At 43.2% G+C, this 25,464-nt stretch overlaps 1 protein-coding gene across 1 annotated transcript in view; it reads left to right on the plus strand.

The window, feature by feature from the left end:
* UBR3 (ubiquitin protein ligase E3 component n-recognin 3) overlaps positions 1-25,464 on the plus strand; it is a gene marked incomplete at its 5' end in the record, with an annotated part of 224,320 nt that overhangs the window by 156,626 nt on the left and 42,230 nt on the right. The window contains 2 exons of the mRNA XM_075319687.1: positions 4,429-4,514; positions 16,173-16,278. Of these exons, the coding sequence (XP_075175802.1) occupies positions 4,429-4,514; positions 16,173-16,278 (192 nt within the window). The remainder of the gene's footprint in view (positions 1-4,428; positions 4,515-16,172; positions 16,279-25,464) is intronic.

Raw genomic sequence — 25,464 nt, forward strand, 5'->3', positions numbered from 1 at the left:
GAAAGGACAAGTATAGGGTAAAATGTTACTGATTCATTGCGTCAGATACAATCTGCCACAGTCCCTTGTGTGAGTGGAGTAGGAATGCGCATGCGTGAGCTCCGCTCCATTCACTTCCCATGGGAACAGTGGTTAGGCATGCGCGTGACCACTCATATAGACCTAAATGGAGCGGTGGTCACACATGCACAGTCCTGCGCCATTCGGGGACCCTTTGTCCTCATGTTCTCTAAGGGTCCTGTAGTTGGACCAAGGCTCATAAAGCAGCCTGTGGACACCACTCTGGATCAGTACTCTGCTCCTGAATGGAGTGATGCCATCTTGTAGCTTTCTACAGGTCTTGATGACACGTCAGAACACTTGAGCTGAATTTCAATGTCCCTTTCATTTTCCGCGTAAACGTGTCGCTGACATTTCGGAAATGTCAGTGCTCACACCCTGGTTTATACTGTTCCTCTGTGATCTAGGCACCTCTATGAAGGACATTATGGTAATATTTTTGGTTTTCCTTGCACATGTAAATATAGATTTAATTACTCAAGTGAACTTAGTTTTTTGGGATTTTGTAAATGTTGCTAAATAGCAAAAAAAATAAATATATAAAATAGTTTTCTGCCAAATGTGCAAAAAAAAAAAAAAAAGTCCCAGCCTTCGTTCTTCCAGTGGTAGACGTACAGTGCGAACCGCCTGAGGAGCGGAAAATTCCTACCAGACAGATGCCCTTATCAGCAGAAACCAGATGCAGCTCTGAGCAAGAGCATTATCAATTTTAAATTGCTTTTTTTTTTCTTTTTTTCTTTTTTTTTTTTTTTCAGAGGAGTAGAGAGGATTAAAACATTCCTTGGAAAATAGGTGGCATTAGCAGCGGAAACTTAGTGATGTTAATACACGGACGCCATCTTATTTGATAGACGTAGGGGGAAAAAAATATCGCTGAGCAGCTTGCGAAAAATTGTTGCTGACATAGAGTTTCAAACCCACGGCCGGCATTAAATCTCGCCTTCTGAGATCTCTTTTTAAGAGGCTTAAATAGTTAAATGATGTCATGGAATTCGCCGGATGAATCGCGTTAGATATTTACGGTTCTCATTCTGCATTTTCGTACTGTCAGGGACGACGGTCGGCTCCAAAAAGTTATTGGCGGAAGATGATCCCAAGGTGGAGGGGGAGGCAAAAATAAATGCATTTTTTGAGGGCGGCGCACACTCCCTCCTCAAATCAAAATCACCAGCAGCTATGGAGTTTACTAGGATAGGGTAAATCAGGGAAAAAATATTTGTGTATATAATATATATATATATATATATATATATATATATATACATATATATAATATATATATATATATATATATATATATATATATATATATATATATTTATATAAAAAAAATTCTGAATGAATATATATATTTATAATATTACATTTGCGTGTGTGTGTGTGTGTGTGTGTGTGTGTGTGTATATATATATATATAATATTGTGTGTGTATGTATATGTGTGTAAAAAAAATAAAAAAAAAATACAGTTCAGACCAAAAGTTTGGATGCACCTCATTCAAAGAGTTTTCTTTATTTTCATGACTCTGAAAATTGTAGATTCACATTGAGGGCATCAAAACTATGAATTAACACATGTGGAATGAAATGCTTAACAAAAAAGTGTGAAACAACTGAAAATATGTCTTATATTCTAGGTTCTTCAAAGTAGTCACCTTTTGCTTTGATTACTGCTTTGCACACTCTTGGCATTCTCTTGATGAGCTTCAAGAGGTAGTCACCGGAAATTGTCTTCCAACAGTCTTGAAGGAGTTCCCAGAGATGCTTAGCACTTGTTGGCCCTTTTGCCTTCACTCTGCGGTCCAGATCACCCCAAATCATCTCGATTGGGTTCAGGTCTGGTGACTGTGGAGGCCAGGTCATCTGGCGTAGCACCCCATCACTCTCCTTCTTAGTCAAACTGATGTCTTCTATTCTAGGTTCTTCAAAGTAGCCACCTTTTGCTTTGATTACTGCGTTGCACACTCTTGGCATTCTCTTGATTAGCTATGAGATAGTCACCGGAAATGGTTCTCACTTCACAGGTGTGCCCTGTCAGGTTTAATAAGTGGGATTTCTTGCCTTATAAATGGGGTTGGGACCATCAGTTGTGTTGTGCAGAAGTCTGGTGGATGCACAGCTGATAGTCCTACTGAATAGGCTTTTAGCAGCTTTTTTTCTTGCCATAATACAAATTCTAAGTAAAGAAAAATGAGTGGCCATCATTACTTTAAGAAATGAAGGTCAGTCAGTCCGAAAAATTGGGAAAACTTTGAAAGTGTCCCCAAGTGCAGTGGCAAACACCGTCAAACACTACAAAGAAACTGGCTCACATGAGGACCGCCCCAGCAAAGGAAGATCAAGAGTCACCTCTGCTGCAGAGGATAAGTTTATCCGAGTCACCAGCCTCAGAAATCGCAGGTTAACAGCAGCTCAGATTAGAGACCAGGTCAATGTCACACAGAGTTCTTGCAGCAGACACATCTCTAGAACAACTGTTAAGAGGAGACTTTGTGCAGCAGGCCTTCATGGTAAAATAGCTGCTAGGAAACCACTGCTAAGGACAGGCAACAAGCAGAAGAGACTTGTTTGGGCTAAAGAACACAAGGAATGGACATTAGACCAGTGGAAATCTGTGCTTTGGTCTGATGAGTCCAAATTTGAGATCATTGGATCCAACCACCGTGTCTTTGTAGAAAAGGTGAACGGATGGACTCTACATGCCTGGTTCCCACCGTGAAGCATGGAGGAGGAGGTGTGATGGTGTGGGGGTGCTTTGCTGGTGACACTGTTGGGGATTTATTCAAAACTGAAGGTATACAGAACCAGCATGGCTACCACAGCATCTTGCAGCGGCGTGCTATTCCATCCGGTTTGCATTTTAGTTGGACCATCATTTATTTTTCAACAGGACAATGACCCCAAACACACCTTCAGGCTGTGTAAGGGCTATTTGACTAAGAAGGAGAGTGATGGGGTGCTACGCCTGATGACCTGGCCTCCACAATCACCAGACCTGAACCCAATCGAGATGGTTTGGGGTGATCTGGACCGCAGAGTGAAGGCAAAAGGGCCAACAAGTGCTAAGCATCTCTGGGAACTCCTTCAAGACTGTTGGAAAACCATTTCCGGTGACTACCTCTTGAAGCTCATCAAGAGAATGCCAAGAGTGTGCAAAGCAGTAATCAAAGCAAAAGGTGGCTACTTTGAAGAATCTAGAATATAAGACATATTTTCAGTTGTTTCACACTTTAAGTATTTCATTCCACATGTTTTGACTCATAGTTTTGATGCCTTCAATGTGAATCTACAATTTTCAGAGTCCTGAAAATAAAGAAATCTCTTTGAATGAGAAGGTATAAATGTGCATATAAATAGTTTTAAGAGGTGAAATTCTGATGACAGGTCATCTTTAAATCACTAATTTCTGTATATAGGTAGAAGTGTCCGCTGTATACTTCGTGTTATATCTGCATTTACTTCCCCGCCGCTGCCATTGTTCTGCATTGATTTTCGGGGTTGGTGGACTTTTAAGGGTGCTTTACACGCTGCGACATCGCTAACGATATATCGTTGGGGTCACGGTGTTTGTGACGCACATCCGGCGCCGTTAGCGACATCGCAGCTTGTAACAGCTAGGAGCGACGATCAACGAGCGCAAAAACGGCAAGAATCCTTGATCGTTGAGACGTCGCTCCTCTTCATAATATCGTTGGTGGTGCATGCCGCTGGTTGTTCCGCGTTCCTGCGGCAGCACACATCGCTATGTGTGACACCGCAGGAACGACGACCATCTCCTTACCTGCGTCCACCGGCAATGCGGAAGGAAGGAGGTGGGCGGGATGTTCCGGCCGCTCATCTCTGCCCCTCCTCTGCTATTGGACGGCCGTTTTGTGACGCCGAACGCACCTCCCCCTTGAAGGAGGGATTGTTCGCCAGTCACAGCGACGTTGTTGAACAGGTATGTGCATGTGATGCTGCCGTAGCGATAATGTTCACTACGGCAGCGATCAACACATATCGCAGCAACGACGGGGGCGGGTGCTATCGCTAGCGATGTCGCAGCGTGTAAAGCACCCTTTAGTATCACGTGACTTTGTTACCGTTTATTAGAACACTGTCCTGAAATATTTCGGCAGCCATACTTGCATTAATTTGCCCATATCCTATACTAGATTCTTATACGGCACGATGCAAAGCTGCACCAGCAGCCATAATACTGCGGATCATTCATAAGTATAGGTGGTACCTGGAGTTGAGCTGCAGGGCTCTGTTCAGGTGACAAACCATTGCCATTTTGACTGTATGAATGCGATTTGTAAACTTATTCTTGAACATTTTATTACATTAATCTTAACTTCTTTTTTTTTTTTTCTTTTTCTAATTGCAGAACAAATCTGGAACTGGAACTTGTCCACCGCGGAGACAATCTGTGCTCAGGAGGAGCGAGCGCTGCTGGCAAAAGATCATGCTTAAGTATGCTTGAGTTTTACAATTATAGCAATTATTTCCAGCGGGGGGAGAGTAAAACTTTAACTTTTACTGATTCCATATATTTCGGTTGGTTTTCCTACATGCTGAGTTGTAGGTAAACTGCAGATGTGCAGTGAAAGTGGCCTGACTTGACTGAAAGAGTGATGTGTGTATAGTCTCTGAAGAGGTTACTATGCAGAGAGGGGGAGGAGGTGAGCTGTGACCGTCACCTGTTGTGAATGGTGGGACCTTGTGACTTTTTTCCTGTTGTTGTAATCCTGTATACGGCACACAAGACCCACTAATTTTTGCATAGTAGCTTAACCCTTCTGATTTCAGCCAAAAATCTAGTATGCGTAAGGGTGTCCCAACCTTTCTCAGACGGCACATTTCAGTGAAATGAAGGATTGGGCATATTTGAACATGCTCAATCCTTTTTTTCATAGGAGATTTGGTGAAGGTCAGAGATAGCTGGCTGCAACTTATTCCCTTTTCCTATAGAGGATGTGTCCTCGGCCGACCCTGAGCCTGTGTACCAAGAAGTCTAAAGGAATAGCTATTGTTTGTGCAAGTGTTCTTCTGTTGGCGATCTAAGATATCTGTCGTGGTTATGCTGCCTTGTCACCGGATTTGTCCATCTTTATTCTTGAGAATTTGGTCATCTTCCAACTCTGTTACCAGAAATAAGCGAGTCTACGCAAGATGCTGATCCAGTGGCTGTGACGGTAGTCTGGATGAGAGCCTTGCAATCCGTTTCCCATCTGCCGGCATTTCTTAAAGGGAACCTTTCAGGTCCCATATGCCTTATAACCTACAAGCAGGGACATGTGTGGGCTAAAAATCCTTGCCTAACCATCCCTGTGTGATAAGTGTGTAAAACCAAAGTTTAAAAAAAGGTTTTATAACGCACGTTTTCCCTATGCAAATGAGCAGAGGGATTAGTCACAAGGGCGTTGTTTCGCCCCGACTAGTCTGCCCTTTTTTTGTCTTATCGTGCCCCTGCGGGTGTGATACCATGATTTCCATGAGTTGACATCACCGCCGGCTCATGGAAATTTCACGCATGCACGCCTCTGATTACCGCAGCTTTCTTAGCCAGGTGTACGCTTGACTTCTTCAGACGCGCTCTGGGCATGGGCGGAAGCGCAGGAGTCTTCAGATCATGCGCAGTGTGCTTGTCAAGCCGACAAGTGTACACCTGGCCAAGGAGACTGCAGAAGTGAGAGGTGCACATGCACGAGATTTCCATGAGCCGGTGGGGACGTCCGCTCATGGAAATCATGGTATCACAGCCACAGGGGTGTGATGCCACGAAAGAGGGCAGACTAGTCGGGACGAAACAACACCCTTGCGACTAGTCCCTTTACTCTTGCATAGGGAAAACATGAGTTCTAAAACCTTTTTTTATACTTTGTGTGATAATAGTGTGTAAAATCAAAGTGTGAAAAAAGGTTTTATAACTCACGTTTTCCCTGTGCAAATGAGCAGGGGGACTAGTCGCAAGGGCATTGTTTCGCTCCCACTAGTCTGCCTTTTTTTTTCGTCTTATCGCGCTTACCGTGATTTCCATGAGCTGACGTCACTGCCGGCTCATGAAAATCTCATGCCCGCCTCTGATTCCCGCAGCCTCCTTAGCCAGGTGTCCGCTTTCTAGCTTTAGACGAGACGCGTGCTGTGCATGGTTGGAAGCGCAGGATCAGTGCGCTTTTCAAGCTGACAAGTGTACACCTGGCTAAAAAGGCTGCGGAAGTGAGACTGGCATGTGTGAGATCTCCATCCATGAGTCGGCGGTGATGTCAGCTCATGGACATCATGGTATCACAGCCACATGGGTGTGATACCATGGAACGAGGGCAGACTAGTCGGGGTGAAACATCCTTGCAACTAGTCCCTCGTTTGCATAGGCAAAACGTGAGTTATAAAACTTTTTTTATACTTTGATTTTACACACTATTATCACACAGGGATGGATAGGCAGGGATTTTTAGCCGACACATATCCCTGCTTGTAAGTTAGAAGACATATGGGACCGGACAGGTTCCCTTTAATTAGTAGACTTGGTACAACGCCACAAGATGACGATGTGAAGGCCTAGGCTATGAATCGTTTGTCCAGTGTAATATAAGATGATCTGTCCTTTTGAATGCTTTATGTATTGCTTCTCCACATATATACCTAATTGAAATACCAACAAATTATGCTTAGGGTTAAGTAGAATAAGTTACTGACATGCTTGACTAGAACAGATACTCATCTGTAGTTTCATGAATAAGTAACTGACATTGTTCTATCCATAGACTCTCGTCTATGCCCAGACACACCTGAATGTTTTAACTAAGTAATGTTGCTGTACAGGAAAGACTGTCGAAATAAGGAAATGAGCCAGACCCAAGCTAATTGGTTGGTTAAGAGACAATGTAGAAAAGCTGTATAAGAATGCTATTGCTTTGAATACAAGGTTTAGAAGACCTCTACTGTGCTTCTCCCAAATAGAGATACGTCTCTGTGTGGTCATTTTCCTGATTCATATACATCTGAACAGTTCTGATCTGGAATCCTCCTTAGAGACCCTGAGAGACCCCCTGGAGGTCTCCCCCCCACCAATGACAAATCAGGCCTGCGAATTAGAAGAGACGTCGGCGAATAGGAGGCAGTTCACATGGCTTGTCTGGCAGCCATGGACTACTGACTTGACCTGAAGTTATACGCTCGTCTCCAGTTATTACGGTTGTATTTTGTAGATTCCCGATCATCCATCACCTTCATTCGAGAGTTAAAATTGTTCTACAGTTGCTGCCAATGACGCCCTTGAAATAAAACGCACCGGTGACCCGCACGTCTCGCTGTCGCTCGCCGAGTCTATTTTCAGTCAATTAAAAGACTTTAGAACAAGACCCTCCTCCTCCGTACATTGCACAGCAGCAGTAATGAGGTGTCTTTACTGTGATTAAGCACAGCACTCCATAATAGTCTTGTAAGAAGTGTTAACTTTGTCGATTAGATATTGCATTAAATGGAAAGCAGTGTCCCAGGTGAGCCTTTACAGCAAAAAGCATCAGGGAAAACGGTCGGAACAAATAGGTCAAGTACTGTTTTAGTAGATTGAGCTATGAGGACGGTTCCACTCGGGAAATGTAAATGAGGAATGATTGATAGAGCTGCCTATGTCAGCTTCAGAAACAATGTGACAAGGTGAACAATGGTTCTGCCCGCTGAATTTAACAGCTCCCTCCTCCAGGAATGACGACCGGCACCATTTCTGCAGATTCATTGCCATTTTCTAACTTTTTTAAAACCTTTTTATATTAGGAACTTTGTGGCTGTAAAGCAAAATTCCACCAATCCATGTTTTCGCCGTACAGATGTAGCAGAGCTTGGTTTGTCCTAGAATAGTTTGTCTTGGTTGCCTTGGTAAATCATTTAATATACAGTCAGTCCTTTAGGAACCAAACAGTGTTGTAGAGGTGCAGTTAAAGTGAGTTTACCTGTCAAAGTTAAAGAAACAGTGTATGCTACCTAGAAAAGGAAACTGCCACAGGCTGTCACCAGATTCCTGAGGCAAGTGGTCAAATACCCTCACGTGACAGGCATAGACCTGCTGCAAGTTTTGGTGGTAGCAGGCACTGTGGATGCAGTTTGCATACGAACACTGAATTTTTCCATGCAGAAACTACTGACCCAAAAGCGCTAAAAACTGTATAAATAAGCAACATAAATTTTGAGATTTGGTTCTGAGGAAAGATGTAGCAAAACTAGAATTTTTCAGGCCTATTGATCAGCGGTAGGTCTGGAAGATAGATTGATGCATATGCTGAAAAGAGCACCCTGCCTGCAGTGTGGCATGACTGCGGCTCAATGATGCTTACAGTGGAGCATGGTTATTGCTCGGTTGTAGCCTACAGTGAAGCATGACGGAAGCTAGATGATGCCTACAGAGAAGCATGGTGGAGGTTAGATGATGCCTACAGTAGAACATGGTGGAATCTAGGTGATGCCTACATAGAAGAATGGTCGAGGCTAAGTGATGCCTACAGAGAAGGATGGCAGAGGCTAGTTGATGCCTACAATGGAGCATGTATACTACAAGTGAAGGAAAAGAAAAAACAAAAAGCAGCACCAAATGTGCACTACAGCACTAAACATTCCAAACTGTACTTATTTTAAAAAATTTTTGAGATTTTTGGCAAAAAATTGCAATTTCTTGAGCTGCTTCGCCACGTCACGGCAAATCTCATTTGAAGCAGTCCTACACTAAAATATTTTTATAAAATGTGCCATACGGCCTCACATATGAATAGTAGAACTGCTCTTAGCAGCACTCACCTGGTCTATTTCAATCCCGTACCCATGACTGAGTCATGGCTGTGGGCGGGACAGGTCCAAGCAAATGCTGCATGAAGTGAATAGCCTGTGGACAAAGCCTGATGACTTAATGTGAACAGTCACCAACCGCCAAAATCTAGACAGATGGAATACATCCCAAATTGGGGTGCAAAGCAAGGTGGAGGTCAACCACCGACCAATTCAATGAAGAAAAAACAAAAAGCAGCACCAAATGTGCACTACAGCACTAAACATTCCAAACTGTACTTATTTTAAAAAATTTTTGAGATTTTTGGCAAAAAATTGCAATTTCTTGAGCTGCTTCGCCACGTCACGGCAAATCTCATTTGAAGCAGTCCTACACTAAAATATTTTTATAAAATGTGCCATACGGCCTCACATATGAATAGTAGAACTGCTCTTAGCAGCACTCACCTGGTCTATTTCAATCCCGTACCCATGACTGAGTCATGGCTGTGGGCGGGACAAAAAATATGTCCTCCTGGAGGGGCTCGCATCCAGGTCATCTCCCGCTGATTTTACCTGCACTGATGGAAAAATTCCCTGAATAAACTTTTCCGGCACAGCAGCTGTATGCAGTCAGGTTTCCTTCTTGCTTCATATGAACTACAATGGAGCATGGCGGAGGCTAGGTGATACCTACAGTGGAGCATGGTGGGGGCTAGGTGATCCTTACAGTGGAACATGGCGGGGGGCTAGGTGATGCCTACAGTGCAGCAAGGTGGGGGCTAGGTAATGCATACAGTGGAGCATGATGGGGCTAGGTGATGCCTACAATAGATCATGGAAGGGGCTTGGTGATGCCTACAGTGAAGCATGGTGGTGGCTATATAATGCATACAGTGGATCATAGTGGAGGCTTGGTGGAAGCTAGGTGATACCTTCAATACAGTATGGTGAGGGCTAGGTGATGCCTACAATGGAATGATGGAGGCTATGATGTCTTCATTGCAGTATAGCAGAGGCTAGATGATGCCTACAGTTGATCATGGCGGAGGATAGGTGATATCTATAGTGCAACATGGCAGGGCCTCTGTGATGCCTACAATGAAACTTGGCAGTTGCTCCGTGATGCCTACAGTGAAGCGGTGGCTCAGTAATGCTTGGAAGCATCTTTGAGTTCTCTGGCTGGAGATTTGGAGTATGGGAAGTGCAAGATGGATTTATTGAAGTATTCGGAAACCCAGGAGAAAACATCATGCCTTCTGTGAGGAAGCTGGAGCTCGGGCATCATTTAACCTTCCAACATGTCAATGCTCCTGGAGATTCTGGAGTTGCTTTACTTGATCACCATCAAAAATCTTTGAAGGGATGTGAAGTAGGTGCATCGCCAAACCTGAGAGTATTAGTGACTTCAAAGCCATTGCCCACGAAGATTGGTCAAAATTCTCCAGAGACGCTGCCAGATGCTAGGGTCTGGCTATGCATCACATCTGCAGCAGGTCATAACAGCCAGAGGGGCTTGAATAAGTACTAAATATACTTACCATATTACTATTCATTGGATGCAAACAATAAATGTTACAAGTGAAGGACTGCCACCAGTAATCGTGGAAATCTGTATAAAATAATGCACAAAATGTTATAACTTGTAAAACCAACAACTTTTCTTTTTCCTGAGTCTCCACTGAGCCTTAGTAAATAGAATATCTAGAACTATACTCTTTAAACGTTAAACTAATGTAAGAGATTTGTAGGAGGAACGGGAAAAGTTGGAAGCAACTAAAGTAAAATCATGGGGTACCAAGGAGACAAATATTATTAGACTTTATCAGGAAGGTCACCCTGGGATTAAAGGGAATCTGTCAGTAGATTTTTGCTATGTAATTTGAAGGCATCATGCTGTAGTGGTTAACACAAAGAATTCAGAGATTCATCTCTTATCAAGATAAGTGCTGTTGTTTACCTGCAATGTTTGTTTAAGCTTTGGGAGATTATCATTGCCAGTCTAGGTCAGTAGAGGTCAGCGCTGGCACTCACAGAACAGCATTTCTGCTGATCAGAGTGATGCCTCGGCATCACTCTAATCAGCAGAAGAAATTGGATAGTGCAGGCATAAAGCCCCTTAAGGGGTCTAGAAAAATCAATAAAAAAAAGTGAAAAAAAAAAAAAAGTTTTCAATATATGAAAAAATACAAAAAAAAATAAAATATCAAATCACCGCACTTTTGACCCATTGAAAATAAAACAACAATAATAATAATAATAGTAATAATAAAAATACACATCTTTGGTATTGCCGCGTTCAGAAATGCCGGATCTATCAAAATATAAAATCAATGAAACTGATCAGTAAAGGTCGTAGTGGGGGGAAAAAAAAAGCGAAATGCCAGAATTGTTTTTTTACTCGCCACAACATTGCATTAAAATGCAATAACAGGCAATTAAAATATTACAAAAACTTACAAGGGGAAGCTCCGTATAAGAGAGGGTTTGTACAACTGTACTGTGGCTGTATTTTCACGCCCATGTTATGGCTGCGGTTCTTGGTCTGTCCGTCCGCCTGATAGTACCCAAGTCACAGCATTGAGACCTATAATAAGAGACTGGTAAGCCGCATCCAGAAGCCGCTGTACGGACCATAGTGCACAGGCTGGCCGAGGGTCTGGATAGCCTCATAGGAATATACGAGGCTGTAATTCAGCTCAGGAGACCCGTGGCCAGTCCGTGCCTTATGGACCATGCATTACAGACCATTTTGGACAGACCTCTGGATGAGCCGCATGGGCCGGACTTGCAATTGCGGCCGTAATAAGAAAATACTAAAGGAAACCAAATCCAAGCACTTGTTATTACCGTTCTTCTACTTTTGTAAGTCTGGATTTACGCCGGTATATTGGGCCAGGAGTCGTCTTAAGCTGCTTTCACACATCCGGTTTTAGCAGTGCGGCTAAATCCGGCTCTAAAACCTATGCAACGGATGCGGCGAAAAAAAAACGCATCCTTTTGCATAAGTTTTTACATGCGGCCCGTCCGTTTTTTGCCGGTTGCGGCACGCTACTGAGCATGCGCAGTGAAAAAAAACAGCATGCGGCGGCCGGATGCGTTTTTGCCGCATCCGGCATCCATAGGCATGCATTGGAAAAAGCGCCGCATCGGCCGGATGCGGCGCAATGCGTTTTTGTTTTTTTTTGCCGGACAAAAAAAACGTGCCAGGCAACGTTCCATCCGGCCGCCGCATCGGCTAAATATGCCGCATACAGCAAAAACGGACCGAACGCAAGGCCATGCGGCACAATCCGGCACTAATGAAAGTCTATGCGGGAAATAAGCAACCGGCTGCAAAAAAACCTGTTGCGTTTTTTCTGCAAAGCGCCGGATTGTGCCGCTCAGCAAATACCGGATGTGTGAAAGCAGCCTTGTAGGTTTTACCAGGATTGATATCATCTGGCGGATAACTTTACCGGCTCTTTCTTGTATAATTGCTATTGTCGATCAGGCCAGGTTTAGCTAATGTGCGTTAATAGTTTAATCCATGGTATCGGGGATCTGATTAGTCCTCTGACCGTACGGCTTTTACTTTTAAGTAGTAAATTGGTGTCTGTAGTAGTTAAGCATTCGATGGTCATGTATATTTCACGATCGCACACGTTATCCTTGTATCCTCCCTCCGTTATCCTTCTATCCTCCCTCCGTTATCCTTCTATCCTCCCTCTTCCTTACATCTTTTGTACTCTTAGGTCTGTTTTTCGCTGATAGCGGGTACACGTTTTATGGGGCTGTGTCCATGTCTTATTGCACCCTGACTATCCACACAAAAAATTGAGACCTATTGCATATCAGACCAGCCCAAAAGTCACCCCCTTAACCCTTTCACTGAAAGGGCAAGTTAGTCCCTTCTTCAGAAGTATGTGTTTGTATGTTTTATTTTTTTTTTCTATAGGAAAATGAGAGTATTCAGTGATTGTTTTTGGAATCACTAATCTTCTATCTCCTTTTTTATGGACAAATCGCCTCTCGCTATTACACTATTGCGCAGTATGCGGTCAGCATACAGTGAAGACGATTGGAAGGATAAGAGTATAATATATTGTTTGACTTTCAAAAACTGTTATATCTAAAGAATCATTTAACGTTTTAGGTAAAAAGAAATGTGGACCTTTCTATGTACAGGAGCGGAGCGCTACTTTCTGATATAAAGCTCCAAATCATCTACTTGATTACACAGAATTAAAGGGTTTGTCCAGGACCCTAGGGTATTGATGTCATATCCATAGGATAGGTCATCATTATCAGATCTGTGGGGAGCGCCCCCCTGCCCCTTCCATGGATCAGCTGTTTGCAGGTCCTAAAGTTCAGTGTCTGGACAGGGACACCACAGCTAATCTAATCTAATCTAATAAGGATCTGATATTAGATCATCGATGTCTAAGTCCTGGATAACTCCTTTTAATTTCTTAAAATCCTGTTGTCACTAGATGGAGCTATGTGATAATAAATCTGTCTGCATTAAAGGGCTTGTCCAATGATAACTTGTTGATTGGTGGGGGTCCGATGGCTGGGACCTGCACCGATCCGCAGAACAGGGAACTTTTGTCCCCATAAGAAAGGAGCATCAGTGCACATGGCCGACCCATGAGCCATCCATTCCCTACGGGATGGCGAGTGTTGCTCTTGGCTTTGTCCAGCAGCCCAATGGTTAATGAATGGACTGGGGGAATAGAGGGTTTGTACCATAAGCATTAAACAGAAGTCACGTTAGTGAGACATCATACACACTAGCAATAGAAACTGTAGGACCCTGATCCATGTCAGTAGTCAGTGGCCGCCAGACAAGAGCCTTGCAAACGCCGGCTGATTAGTAGACGTGATGTCACGTGTCTGTAACCATGAGGTGGCACCGGGGATGCCGGCAGGTAAGGGCAGGTATGCAGGGCTTTGGTACTATCCAAGTGGCCGCAGGGTCAGGCTCCTGCAAATCATTTTCCTCATCTCTACTTACTATGTTACTTTATTGTTCTTCGTTATTTTTTGTCATTGATTAGCCACATTCAGTATACTTTGAAGAAAGTGAATTAGTTGCAGTTTCCAAAGTTGAAGTTGCCACTAGATGGCAGTGTTTCCCCTCCGGTCGGTGACAGATCTCCGCTATAAGAGACGTGAGCGCCTCCGAGGACTGATAATATTTATAGAGCGCTCCTGGCCTGAGCGTCTGCATACAGAACAGGAGACACGCTGAACTTTAGACATTTTTGCTTTAAAGGTCACATTGGCCATAATGAAGCTTCTGTTGCTGCGCTCCGGTATAATTACATGTATAACGTCGGATGAGTTTGGCGACTGACGCTTAGTTTATTCTTCATTCATTTAAAAATTAAAAGGGTTTTCAAGCTTTGGCATTTATGATGCATCAGTCAGAATATTCATACAGGTCAAAGGGATTGTCTTCAGGCAACTGTAACCTGGCGAGCGAGACCCTCACTCCTGGTATCTGTTCAACCGGCCACTGCCATCAGAGGAAGCCGATCTGTAGGAAAAGACTGCAAGGTCTATAGTATGGAGCTTGCTAATGCTTTCATCCTAGGATGCATCCAACTGCAGGGCTACCGCGCTCCAACAATGCTGCAGACAAAGCTGCCCCTGCCCCTGCTTGTAACATGGTAGAGTCCGAACAGTCAGTAAGGCTATGTGCGCACGTTGCGTACAAGCCCTGCAGAAATTTCTGCAGCGATCTGAAGAGCACATGTGCGCTTTAGATCGCTGCAGAAATGTCCGTAGTGAGCGCCGATTCCATGCGCTCTGCCTGCAGCTCCTGCCATAGACAGAGCAGGAGCTGCCGGCAAAGCGCAGGAAAGAAGTGACATGTCACTTCTTTTTGCGCAGCGCTTCGGCAGTAGCCGAAGCGCTGCGCTCTTAGACGCCACGTGCGCACGGCCCCTGCACAATCTCCATAGACTGTGCAGGGGCCGCAGGACGCATGCAGTTACGCTGCGCTACAAAGCGCAGCGTAACTGCATGTTTTTACGCAACGTGCGCACATAGCCTAATCGGGAGCAAACTGTTTCCTCCTCCCAGGCAGCAGGGAAGCGATCAGCTTCTAGATGAGACAGCCACTTTACTATATGGAGTTTGCTATACTTTTGTATTAATTGTTTAGGAATTAGAAATGTTTTGCTTTATTAAGAGCCTCCATTTTCACAGGCTCAAAAGTAATTGGACTAAGTTTTATAATTAGAAAATGTAATCCATGCATGCAAATACTTTAATTACTGCCTGACGTGTGGAATTCCTGGACTTGATCAAATACTGATCTTTCCTTTCTTGGGAATACTTGCTGGACAGGGAATTCTGGCTTAAGTTGCCCCTTATTTGTGATTTTTTTTTTTTTTTGTAATGGAGTTTTCCTTCAGTTAGGGGGATGTGTTCTCAATCAAGTACAGGTAAGAGAAGTGACTTGACATTGAAGAATATTACATTTCTTTATTTTAAACCGGACCTGTCATTTTCCATAAAGTTTTTTTTTTGTTTGTTTTTTACTTGGTGTAAATGCCACTTTTTTTTTTAATTTGGCATTTTTATTTTGTTTTATGCCTCTACATCCCTGGAATATGGCCTCCTTTTCCCGGCTTATAAATCTTGTCTTTTTTTTTTTTTTAGCCAATTGGGCGTGGTCCTCCTGAAGAAGACCATAGATGAGAGTTGAGGACCACACCCACTTAACTAGCAAGGCTAGATTTATATACAGAGAAGAGGCAGCAAAATCTCATAACTTCTTGAAACTAGAGCTGTCTCTGATGGCAATGAGACAGCAGAAAATTCTCCCTGAAACCGGGGGTGTGTGTGTATATTTATGTGTGTAATTTGTGGGTGTGTATATGCGATATATATGTATATATATGTATGCATGTAGATATATATGTGTGCGTATATATATGTGTGTGTGTGTGTGTGTGTGTGTGTGTATATGTATGTATGTATATATATATATATATAATATGTATATGTATGTGTGTGTGTGTGTGTGTGTATATATATATATATATATATATATATATATATATATATATATATATATATATATATATATATAATTCTAATATAATATAATTTGTAAACTTTTACAGGGTTTCAGAAAAAGTCAGCTCACTGACTCTCAGGTAACTCAGCAGGAATAGACAGTCCAACAGAGGATTATTATTAACCTCTTCTAATGTTGTTTCTCCAAGATATTTTCCAAAGGAACTGGATATAAAGATGGCGCGGATTGGCACTCGAGTCTCCTAATAACATGTTTTGTTTTTTACCTCTTCGATAGTCTGCTTACATCTTGTCACGTTGCTCTGGCGGTACGTAACGCAGCATTTCCCTCTTTTGCAGATCAGCTCTTCCATGTTTTAGCCATGCACATGAGGCTTTACAGCATTGACTCGGAGTATAATCCGTGGAGGAAATTAACGCAACTTTTGCCAAAAAAAGATTCACAGTAAGTTTTTGTTTTTTTTTTTGTTTTGTTTTTTTTTTATTACAAACTACTCATTTAAAGGATACAGTTGAATAGTTGATACCTGTATAAATTGCCAGGCATAGGTAATAGCCCCATATGTGTCCAGCTTGTCCAAGTGATTAAAGAAAAGTGTTTCGATGTTCATAGCCGCCATCCATCACATCATCTGTACAGAAGGAAAATCAGAGTTAAATAACTTTATTCATTTTTATGTTAAAAGATGAGCATCATTGTTTTTCTAGGGGTGTTCTTGACCAGTTTGTTGCTGCACAACTACCTTCCCATTGGAAAACTTGAATCAAAGATGGTCATCTTGTCCGAGAACAATGGCAGCCTATGTGCACTGTATGATCTATTACTTATCATTCAGTGCTTTTTTTCATTTATTTTATTTTTTTGATCATATTTTTTACCGCCACACTAATGTCTGTTCTCTGCCCATAGTAAATTACCAAACGCCATCTTCTGCCGTTCTCGGGGCTGCTCAAGTCCCTCTCCGCCATCTTTTCGTCTCAGCTCCTAACTGAGAACTACAAACACTGAAACCTCAATCTATACCCTTAATCAGCATAGGGTTATTAATGCAAATACAATTTGCCCAAAGGGCAACTAGAGGTACCCTAACTAAAGATTAATAAAACTTTTATTTTCAAATGTACATAGAGCAGATCAATCTAAAAGAACGGCAAAAAGAGCAACCTAATACTAAGTCATGTATCCGGCCACGTACCAGATACTGTAGACAAGTGGACAGACGTCCTACAATGTTATCAGATTGGTATTGCCCTACTCTTCCTATAAAAAGCTAATAGCCTTCCTAACATGTTTCACCATGTCTGGCTTCATCAGGGGGCTGAGGCTATAATGAGCTAGCAAAGAAAGTGTAACCCCTCTTAAAGGTTCTGTTGATGATGTCAGCCAAAGGCATCCAATCACCAACATCCAATCAAATGTCGCCTCATACATTTTTTTTTTATAGATTGATCTGCTCTATGTAATTTGAAAATAAAAGTTAAGTTTTATTAATCTTTAGTTAGGGTACCTCTAGTTACCCTTTGGGCAAATTGTAACTGAGAACTGCTCACCCATAGCTGTGACTTCCGGGCAGTGTAAGTCCCAGAGACTTGTTCTGACTCTCATAGACCTATATAGAAAAGTGATTTCTGTTCCGCCCAGCCAATATGGAAGGAATCCAGTAGGGTCACAACTAGCGGAAGACTATCCTATCTGTGCCGAGAAAATGATGGTGGCTGGTAAGTTTATTACTAGGTGGTATCACATTAGTGATACTATTCCACAGTGGTGACTTTAAGTCCTTAACCCCTTCACGACCACGGACGGATATATCCGTCATGGAGCGTGTCCCGTTAAGCCCCGCCCCCTGCCGCGGGCAGTCGGCGGCGGTCGGCACACATATCAGCTGTTTTCAACAGCTGACATGTGTGCCTGCTAGCCGCGGGTGGAATCGCTTCCACCCGCGGCATTAACCCCTTAAATCTTGCTGCCAAAGTCTGGCAGCAAGATCTAAATGCGCGCGGCCATGTTTTTTTACTTACCGCCGCCCCCACCGGAAGTCACGGGCGTGATCACGTGACTATCGGTGGTTGCCATCGTAGCATAGGGTCATGTGATGATGCCTGCAGCTATGATGTTTCACTTTCGTTTTTCCTCGGCCGAGAGCAGAGGGAAAAAGAAAGTGACTGTATCTGCTGTTTACAGCAAAAGTTTTAAAAAAAAAACAAAAAAAAAAACCTAAAAGTTCAAATCACCCCCTTTTCCCCCCCATTGAAAATTAAAGGGTTAAAAAATAAATAAATATACACATATTTGGTATCGCCACGTTCAGAAATGCCCGATCTATCAAAATATAAAATCAATTAATCTGATTGGTAAACGGCGTAGTGGGAAAAAAAATCCAAACGCCAAAATTACGTTTTTTGGTCGCCGCAAGTTTTACGCAAAATGCAATAACAGGCGATCAAAACATAGCATCTGCGCAAAAATGGTACCATTAGAAACGTCAGCTCGAGACGCAAAAAATAAGCCGTCACTGAGCCATAGATCCCAAAAAATAAGCGCTACGTGTTTCGGAAAATGGCGCAAAACGTGCGCCTCTTTTATTGGACAAACTTGTGAATTTGTTTTAACCCCTTAGATACAAGTAAACCTATACATGTTTGGTGTCTACAAACTTGCACCGACCTCAGGCATCATACCCACACATCAGTTTTACCATATAGTGAACACCGTGAATAAAACATCCCAAAAACTATTGTGCCATCACACTTTTTTTGCAATTTTTCTGCATTTGGAATTTTTTTGCTGTTTTCCAGTACACCATATGGTAAAACTTATGGTTTCATTTAAAAGTACAATTTGTCCCGCAAAAAACAAGCCCTCATATGGCAAGATTGCCGGAAAATAAAAAAGTTACGGCTCTCGGAAGAAGGGGAGCAAAAAACAAAAATGCAAAAACGGAAAGTGCCCCGGGGCTGAAGGGGTTAATATAAAAGGACCACATGTACAATTTTTTGACAAGGGTTTTTCGGGAAGTGTCGATGACCTATCCTTAGGATATTTTATTAGTGTTAAAACTAATATCAGACTGCCATAACCCCCATCAATCAGCTGACGAAAAAGACTGTCGCACTGGAGGTGGCACCGCTCTATGCATTGCATAAGGCTACTTTCACACCACCGGTTTCTGCAATGCGGCACAATACGGCACTCTGCAGAAAAACCGCAACCGTTTTTTTTTGCCGCCGGTTGCGTTTTTTTTGCTTAGACTTAAATTAGTGCCGTATTGTGCCGCATGGGCTTGCGTTCGGTCTGGTTTTTGCCGCATGCGGCAGATTTAGCCGATGCCGCGGCCGGATGGAACGTTGCCTGCAACGTTTTTTGCTCCGGCAAAAAAAAAACGCATTGCGCCGCATCCGGCCGCTGCGGCGCATTTTCAATGCATGCCTATGGATGCCAGATGCGGCGCAATGCGTAAAAAAACGCATCCGGCCGCCGCATGCGGTTTCTTCCACTGCGCATGCTCAGTAGCGTGCCGCAACCGGAAAAAAACGGACCGGCCGCATGTAAAAACTTATGCAAAGGATGCGGTGTTTTCGCCGCATCCGTTGCATAGGTTTCACAGCCGGATTGAGCCGCAGTGCTCAAACCGGATGTGTGAAAGTAGCCTAATAGATGATAATGCACACTCTTGTTCACTTCTATGGAAGAGAACTTGTAATTCCGTTCACTGTCAATACACAATATACAGAGCTGTGCCACTTCCAGTGTGCAGGAGCCCCATAAAAATGCTGGTCAGTGGGGGTTGATGGGAGTTTGACCCTCCTCGATCTGATAGGTCATCAATATTATAATGGCGTACTCTTTTGATTTCAGTGAGCTGTGTATACTGCCCCTAGTGCGGTCTACTGTCAGCCAGATTTTTATTCCATTGCTCTCCCTAGTGCTGTCTACTGTCAGCCAGATTTTTATCCCATTGCCCTCCCTAGTGCTGTCTACTGGCAGCCAGATTTTTATTCCATGGTCTCTCCTTAGTGGTGTCTACTGGCAGCCAGATTTTTATTCCATGGTCTCTCCTTATCTGGCTGCCAGTAGACACCACTAAGGAGAGACCATGGAATAAAAATCTGGCTGCCAGTAGACACCACTAAGGAGAGACCATGGAATAAAAAGTGGTGTCTACTGGCAGCCAGATTTTTATTCCATGGTCTCTCCTTAGTGGTGTCTACTGGCAGCCAGATTTTTATTCCATGGTCTCTCCTTATCTGGCTGCCAGTAGACACCACTAAGGAGAGACCATGGAATAAAAATCTGGCTGCCAGTAGACACCACTAAGGAGAGACCATGGAATAAAAATCTGGCTGCCAGTAGACACCACTAAGGAGAGACCATGGAATAAAAATCTGGCTGCCAGTAGACACCACTAAGGAGAGACCATGGAATAAAAAGTGGTGTCTACTGGCAGCCAGATTTTTATTCCATGGTCTCTCCTTAGTGGTGTCTACTGGCAGCCAGATTTTTATTCCATGGTCTCTCCTTAGTGGTGTCTACTGGCAGCCAGATTTTTATTCCATGGTCTCTCCTTAGTGGTGTCTACTGGCAGCCAGATTTTTATTCCATGGTCTCTCCTTAGTGGTGTCTACTGGCAGCCAGATTTTTATTTCATTGCTCTGTAAAAGAAAGCTGCAGATTCAGAGGTCTTTAAAGACGACCTTTCACTTAATTTTTTTTTTTTTTTTTTTTTTAATTAAAACTGCTCTGATTGCCACTTCTCCACTGATTCTGGAACAGTTTTTCTTTTTCTCCTGTGCCCCTCTGTTCCAAAGTTATGCCCCCAGAAATAAAAGCGCATGTTTTCCTTTCAATCAACTGGGCGTGTACAGCAGAACTCATCTGTGGGTGTGGCCATGTTTTGATTGGCCAGCATTAGAGGAGGAAAAGCAAACTCCTACAGAGAAGTTCTGTGGTTCACACCCAGGAGATCAAAGGGAAAATGATCACCTTTATTACCGGGGGTCATAACTTTGGAACAGAGGGGCACAGAATGAAAAGAAAAACTGTTCCAGAATCAGTGGAGATTGGGGGCGGTGCTTAGTTTACATTTAAAAATCCAGTGAAAGATCCCCTTTAAGAGGGTAAAGAAAAAGCTTTGCCCCCTATAAAGATTAAATATTAGAAATTTCGGATGCCAAACTCTTAAAATGGTGATACAATTTGAAGACAAGCTCATGTCATCGACCCTTATGTTCTATGTTGTGAGTTGATGGTCTTTAGTCATTATCAATCACTGTTTAGACCACTACTTTTTTCCATAAATGTGAGGGCAGAGTATCATTTATTATTGTGACTGATATAAATATTGACTTACATAGGCACTTCTTCCGGTCTAGGTATTTTATTCTGCCTGTAGCATATAGTAGCCAGGCACTTGTGTATATGTGAGTACTTCCGATGTATGTACTTTTCTATTTTTCCAGCGTGTTTTAAAGACATTTAATCAGTGTGAACTGTTCAGCTAACACAGGACGCCATCTGAGAGTCTTTAAATGCTTGCTCATGAATTTGTAAGTCCCCAAAGAGCCATTTTTGTCTAAAAGCATTGAGCTTACTACTGTGATAGCAATTTGTGCCCCAGTTGGCGGTGCCAGGAATCGTGCTCTCCGGAGTACCGTGGGCTTGATGTTTCAATTAACACTCTTTGTTACTTTAGCTTATTTGCCAATATCTTATTTGCATTCTTAATTTAAGTACAATGCCCTTTTTGTTTTGCAAAGAAAAGCCTGAGATACACAGGTGCATTTCTGCTAAAATTTGGCAGATCTTAGATTTTATTTTTCCCCCTTATGTAGCACCGTTATATTCTAAGAATATCGTCATCACTGTCCCCATTGGGGCTCGCAATCTAATTTCCCCTATCAGTATGTCTTTGGAGTGTTGGAGGAATCCAGGGAAAACCCATGCAAACACGGCAAAAATATACAAACGCCTTGCAAATGTTTTACTTGGTGGTATTTAAACCCACGACCCCAAATGACCACTGAGCCTGAGCCACCATGCCGCACATAATCCGAATGAAATTGCAGTTCAGAATCGGAGATACACAAGAGAAAGTAGACCTCTCGGATGGCAGTGATTTATCTGATCTTCCATCAAGGGAGGGTGCGTAGTGAGTTATCTGGTCCTCCATCTCTTGGGTGGGGTGGGGTTATGGGGGCAGTGATTTATCTAGTCTTCCATTTCGGGGAGAGGCAGTGACTTATCTGGTCTTCCTGCTCTGGGGGGGCGGGGGGGGGGGCGGTGAGTTCTGGTCTTCCATCACGGGGGGGGCAGTGAGTTATCTGGTCTTCCATCTCAGGGGGGCAGTGAGTTATCTGGTCTTCCATCTCAGGGGGGCAGTGACTTATCTGGTCTTCCATCTCAGGGGGTCAGTGAGTTATCTGGTCTTCCATCTCAGGGGGGCAGTGAGTTATCTGGTCTTCCATCTCAGGGGGGGGCAGTGATTTATCTGGTCTTCCATCTCAGGGGGGGCAGTGAGTTATCTGGTCTTCCATCTCGGGGGGGGGCAGTGATTTATCTGGTCTTCCATCTCAGGGGGGCAGTGATTTATCTGGTCTTCCATCTCAGGGGGGCAGTTACTTATCTGGTCTTCCATTTCAGGGGGGCAGTGATTTATCTGGTCTTCCATCTCAGGGGGGCAGTTACTTATCTGGTCTTCCATTTCAGGGGGGCAGTGATTTATCTGGTCTTCCATCTCAGGGGGGCAGTGACTTATCTGGTCTTCCATCTCAGGGGGGCAGTGATTTATCTGGTCTTCCATCTCAGGGGGGCAGTGACTTATCTGGTCTTCCATCTCAGGGGGGCAGTGAGTTATCTGGTCTTCCATCTCAGGGGGGCAGTGACTTATCTGGTCTTCCATCTCAGGGGGGCAGTGAGTTATCTGGTCTTCCATCTCAGGGGGGCAGTGACTTATCTGGTCTTCCATTTCAGGGGGGGTAGTGAGTCTAGTTTTTCTATCCACTGTCTTAACAAGGAACACTACTGTCAACATTCCCCAGTCTAAAATGGCTCAATAGTAAGTGGTAAAAATAGGTAGAAAGGTGCATTTAAATTTTGGTCTTGACAAGGGTGTACCATGCACCTATGTTTGGTTTGAACAGTCATTTGCTGGCAGACTCCCTTTAAAGTCATAGCACACACACCTTTTTCCCTCCAAATCTATGAACGCCTGCTGCAATTTAAGCATGATTAAAGCTCACTAGGGGGATCTGCAGGATCATAAAGCAGGAGAAGGGATTTGATATCATTGCAGAAATTGCATCCTTGTATAAAGGGACCTTTTTGTGAAATCATTGGAAATCCTCATAATGCTGTCTCCCTAATATGTCCTAAATGCACACTTACATGAATGCAATTGTCAGAAAATTACCCATTGTTTCAATTAGATTTTTGTGGTTTGCACTCCAACTTCTTGTTTAAGGAAATAACACATGTGCATTAACCACAATGCACAGACTCTAACCTAATCTGGTGTGTTGATGCGTCTAATGAGCGTGTGCTAGTGTCTTTGGCAATGGATGGGGATGTGCATAGTCCAATCTGACATTGCCTGTTGTGATTGGTGGCTCCTGTGTTATCTGCTTTGTATTAAAGGCAACCTTTAGTACAAACATTAAACAGCTTCTGCACTTCTGATCAGGCGCAGTGCTCCTCTCTGAAGCCAGGACGCGTACACCAAGCTTCAGAGGTGCAGCGACATGGCCGAAATGAGCTGCACGCATGCTCAGATTTATAGCAGCTGGCAATGGCGATGTACTGGCGTGGAAACACGGAAATAGGGCCGACTAGTTTGGGGAAACTAACGCCCCATTGACAAGTCACAGGCCCGATTTATCATAGGGAAAGCGGAGCTTTTTTAAGCATTCAGTTAGGCTAGGTTCACATTTCTGTTGTTTTCCATCAGTCACATGCGTTACTTGATGCTTGGGACTGATGCATTGTACAACAGATGACAAGAATTAGAATTCATTGTCGGACTCCGTTGTAAAAGAGGTGATCGTTCACAATAGCCGGCCAGCTTTTGAGAGCAAACAGATGATCGCTCGCAGGAGCCGGCCGCCGGGTGGTCAGACGATCGCTCGCAGAAGCCGGCCGCCGGGTGGTCAGCCAATCGCTCGCAGGAGCCGGCCGCCGGGTGGTCAGCTGATCGTTCAGCCGCTGAGAATGTGTGCAGGGGGCGGAGTGCGGGGTGGGTGGAGCCGAGCGGCCCCATGGCGCTGAAGTAGTCAGTGTCGGTGACTGCATGGCTGGGGACAGATTAGTGTGTGTGTATGTATGTATGTATGTATATATGTGTGTGTATATATGTGTATATATGTGTATGTATATATATATATATATACATATATATATATATATTTATATATATATATATTTATATATATATATATATATATATATATATATATTATATATATATATATATTATATATATATACAGTCATATGAAAAAGTTTGGGCACCCCTATTAATGTTAACCTTTTTTCTTTATAACAATTTGGGTTTTTGCAACAGCTATTTCAGTTTTCATATATCTAATAACTGATGGACTGAGTAATATTTCTGGATTGAAATGAGATTTATTGTACTAACAGAAAATGTGCAATCCGCATTTAAACAAAATTTGACCGGTGCAAAAGTATGGGCACCTCAACATAAAAGTGACATTAATATTTTGTAGATCCTCCTTTTGAAAAAATAACAGCCTCTAGTCGCTTCCTGTAGCTTTTAATGAGTTCCTGGATCCTGGATGAAGGTATATTTGACCATTCCTGTTTACAAAACAATTCCAGTTCAGTTAAGTTTGATGGTCGCCGAGCATGGACAGCACGCTTCAAATCATCCCACAGATTTTCAATGATATTCAGGTCTGGGGACTGGGATGGCCAATCCAGAACATTGTAATTGTTCCTCTGCATGAATGCAGAGGAACAATTGAACCTCCACCAAATTTTACTGTGGGTAGCAAGTGCTTTTCTTGGAATGCCGTGTTTTTTTGCCTCCATGCATAACGCCTTTTTGTATGACCAAACAACTCAATCTTTGTTTCATCAGTCCACAGGACCTTCTTCCAAAATGTAACTGGCTTGTCCAAATGTGCTTTTGCATACCTCAGGCGACTCTGTTTGTGGCGTGCTTGCAGAAACGGCTTCTTTCGCATCACTCTCCCATACAGATTCTCCTTGTGCATCGTGCGCTGTATTGTTGACCGATGCACATTGACACCATCTGCAGCAAGATGAAGCTGCAGGTCTTTGGAGGTGGTCTGTGCATTGTCCTTGACTGTTCTCACCATTCTTCTTCTCTGCCTTTCTGATATTTTTCTTGGCCTGCCACTTCTGGGCTTAACAAGGACTGTACCTGTGTTTTTTCATTTCCTTACTATGTTCCTCACAGTGGAAACTGACAGTTTAAATCTCTGAGACAACTTTTTGTATCCTTCCCCTGAACTATGTTGAATAATCTTTGTTTTCAGATCATTTGAGAGTTGTTTTGAGGAGCCCATGATGCCACTCTTCATAGGAGATTCAAATAGGAGAACAACTTGCAAGTGGCCACCTTAAATACCTTTTCTCATGATTGGATACACCG

Source organism: Anomaloglossus baeobatrachus, chromosome 7 (assembly GCF_048569485.1).
Source record: "Anomaloglossus baeobatrachus isolate aAnoBae1 chromosome 7, aAnoBae1.hap1, whole genome shotgun sequence".
Classification (NCBI taxonomy): domain Eukaryota; kingdom Metazoa; phylum Chordata; class Amphibia; order Anura; family Aromobatidae; genus Anomaloglossus; species Anomaloglossus baeobatrachus.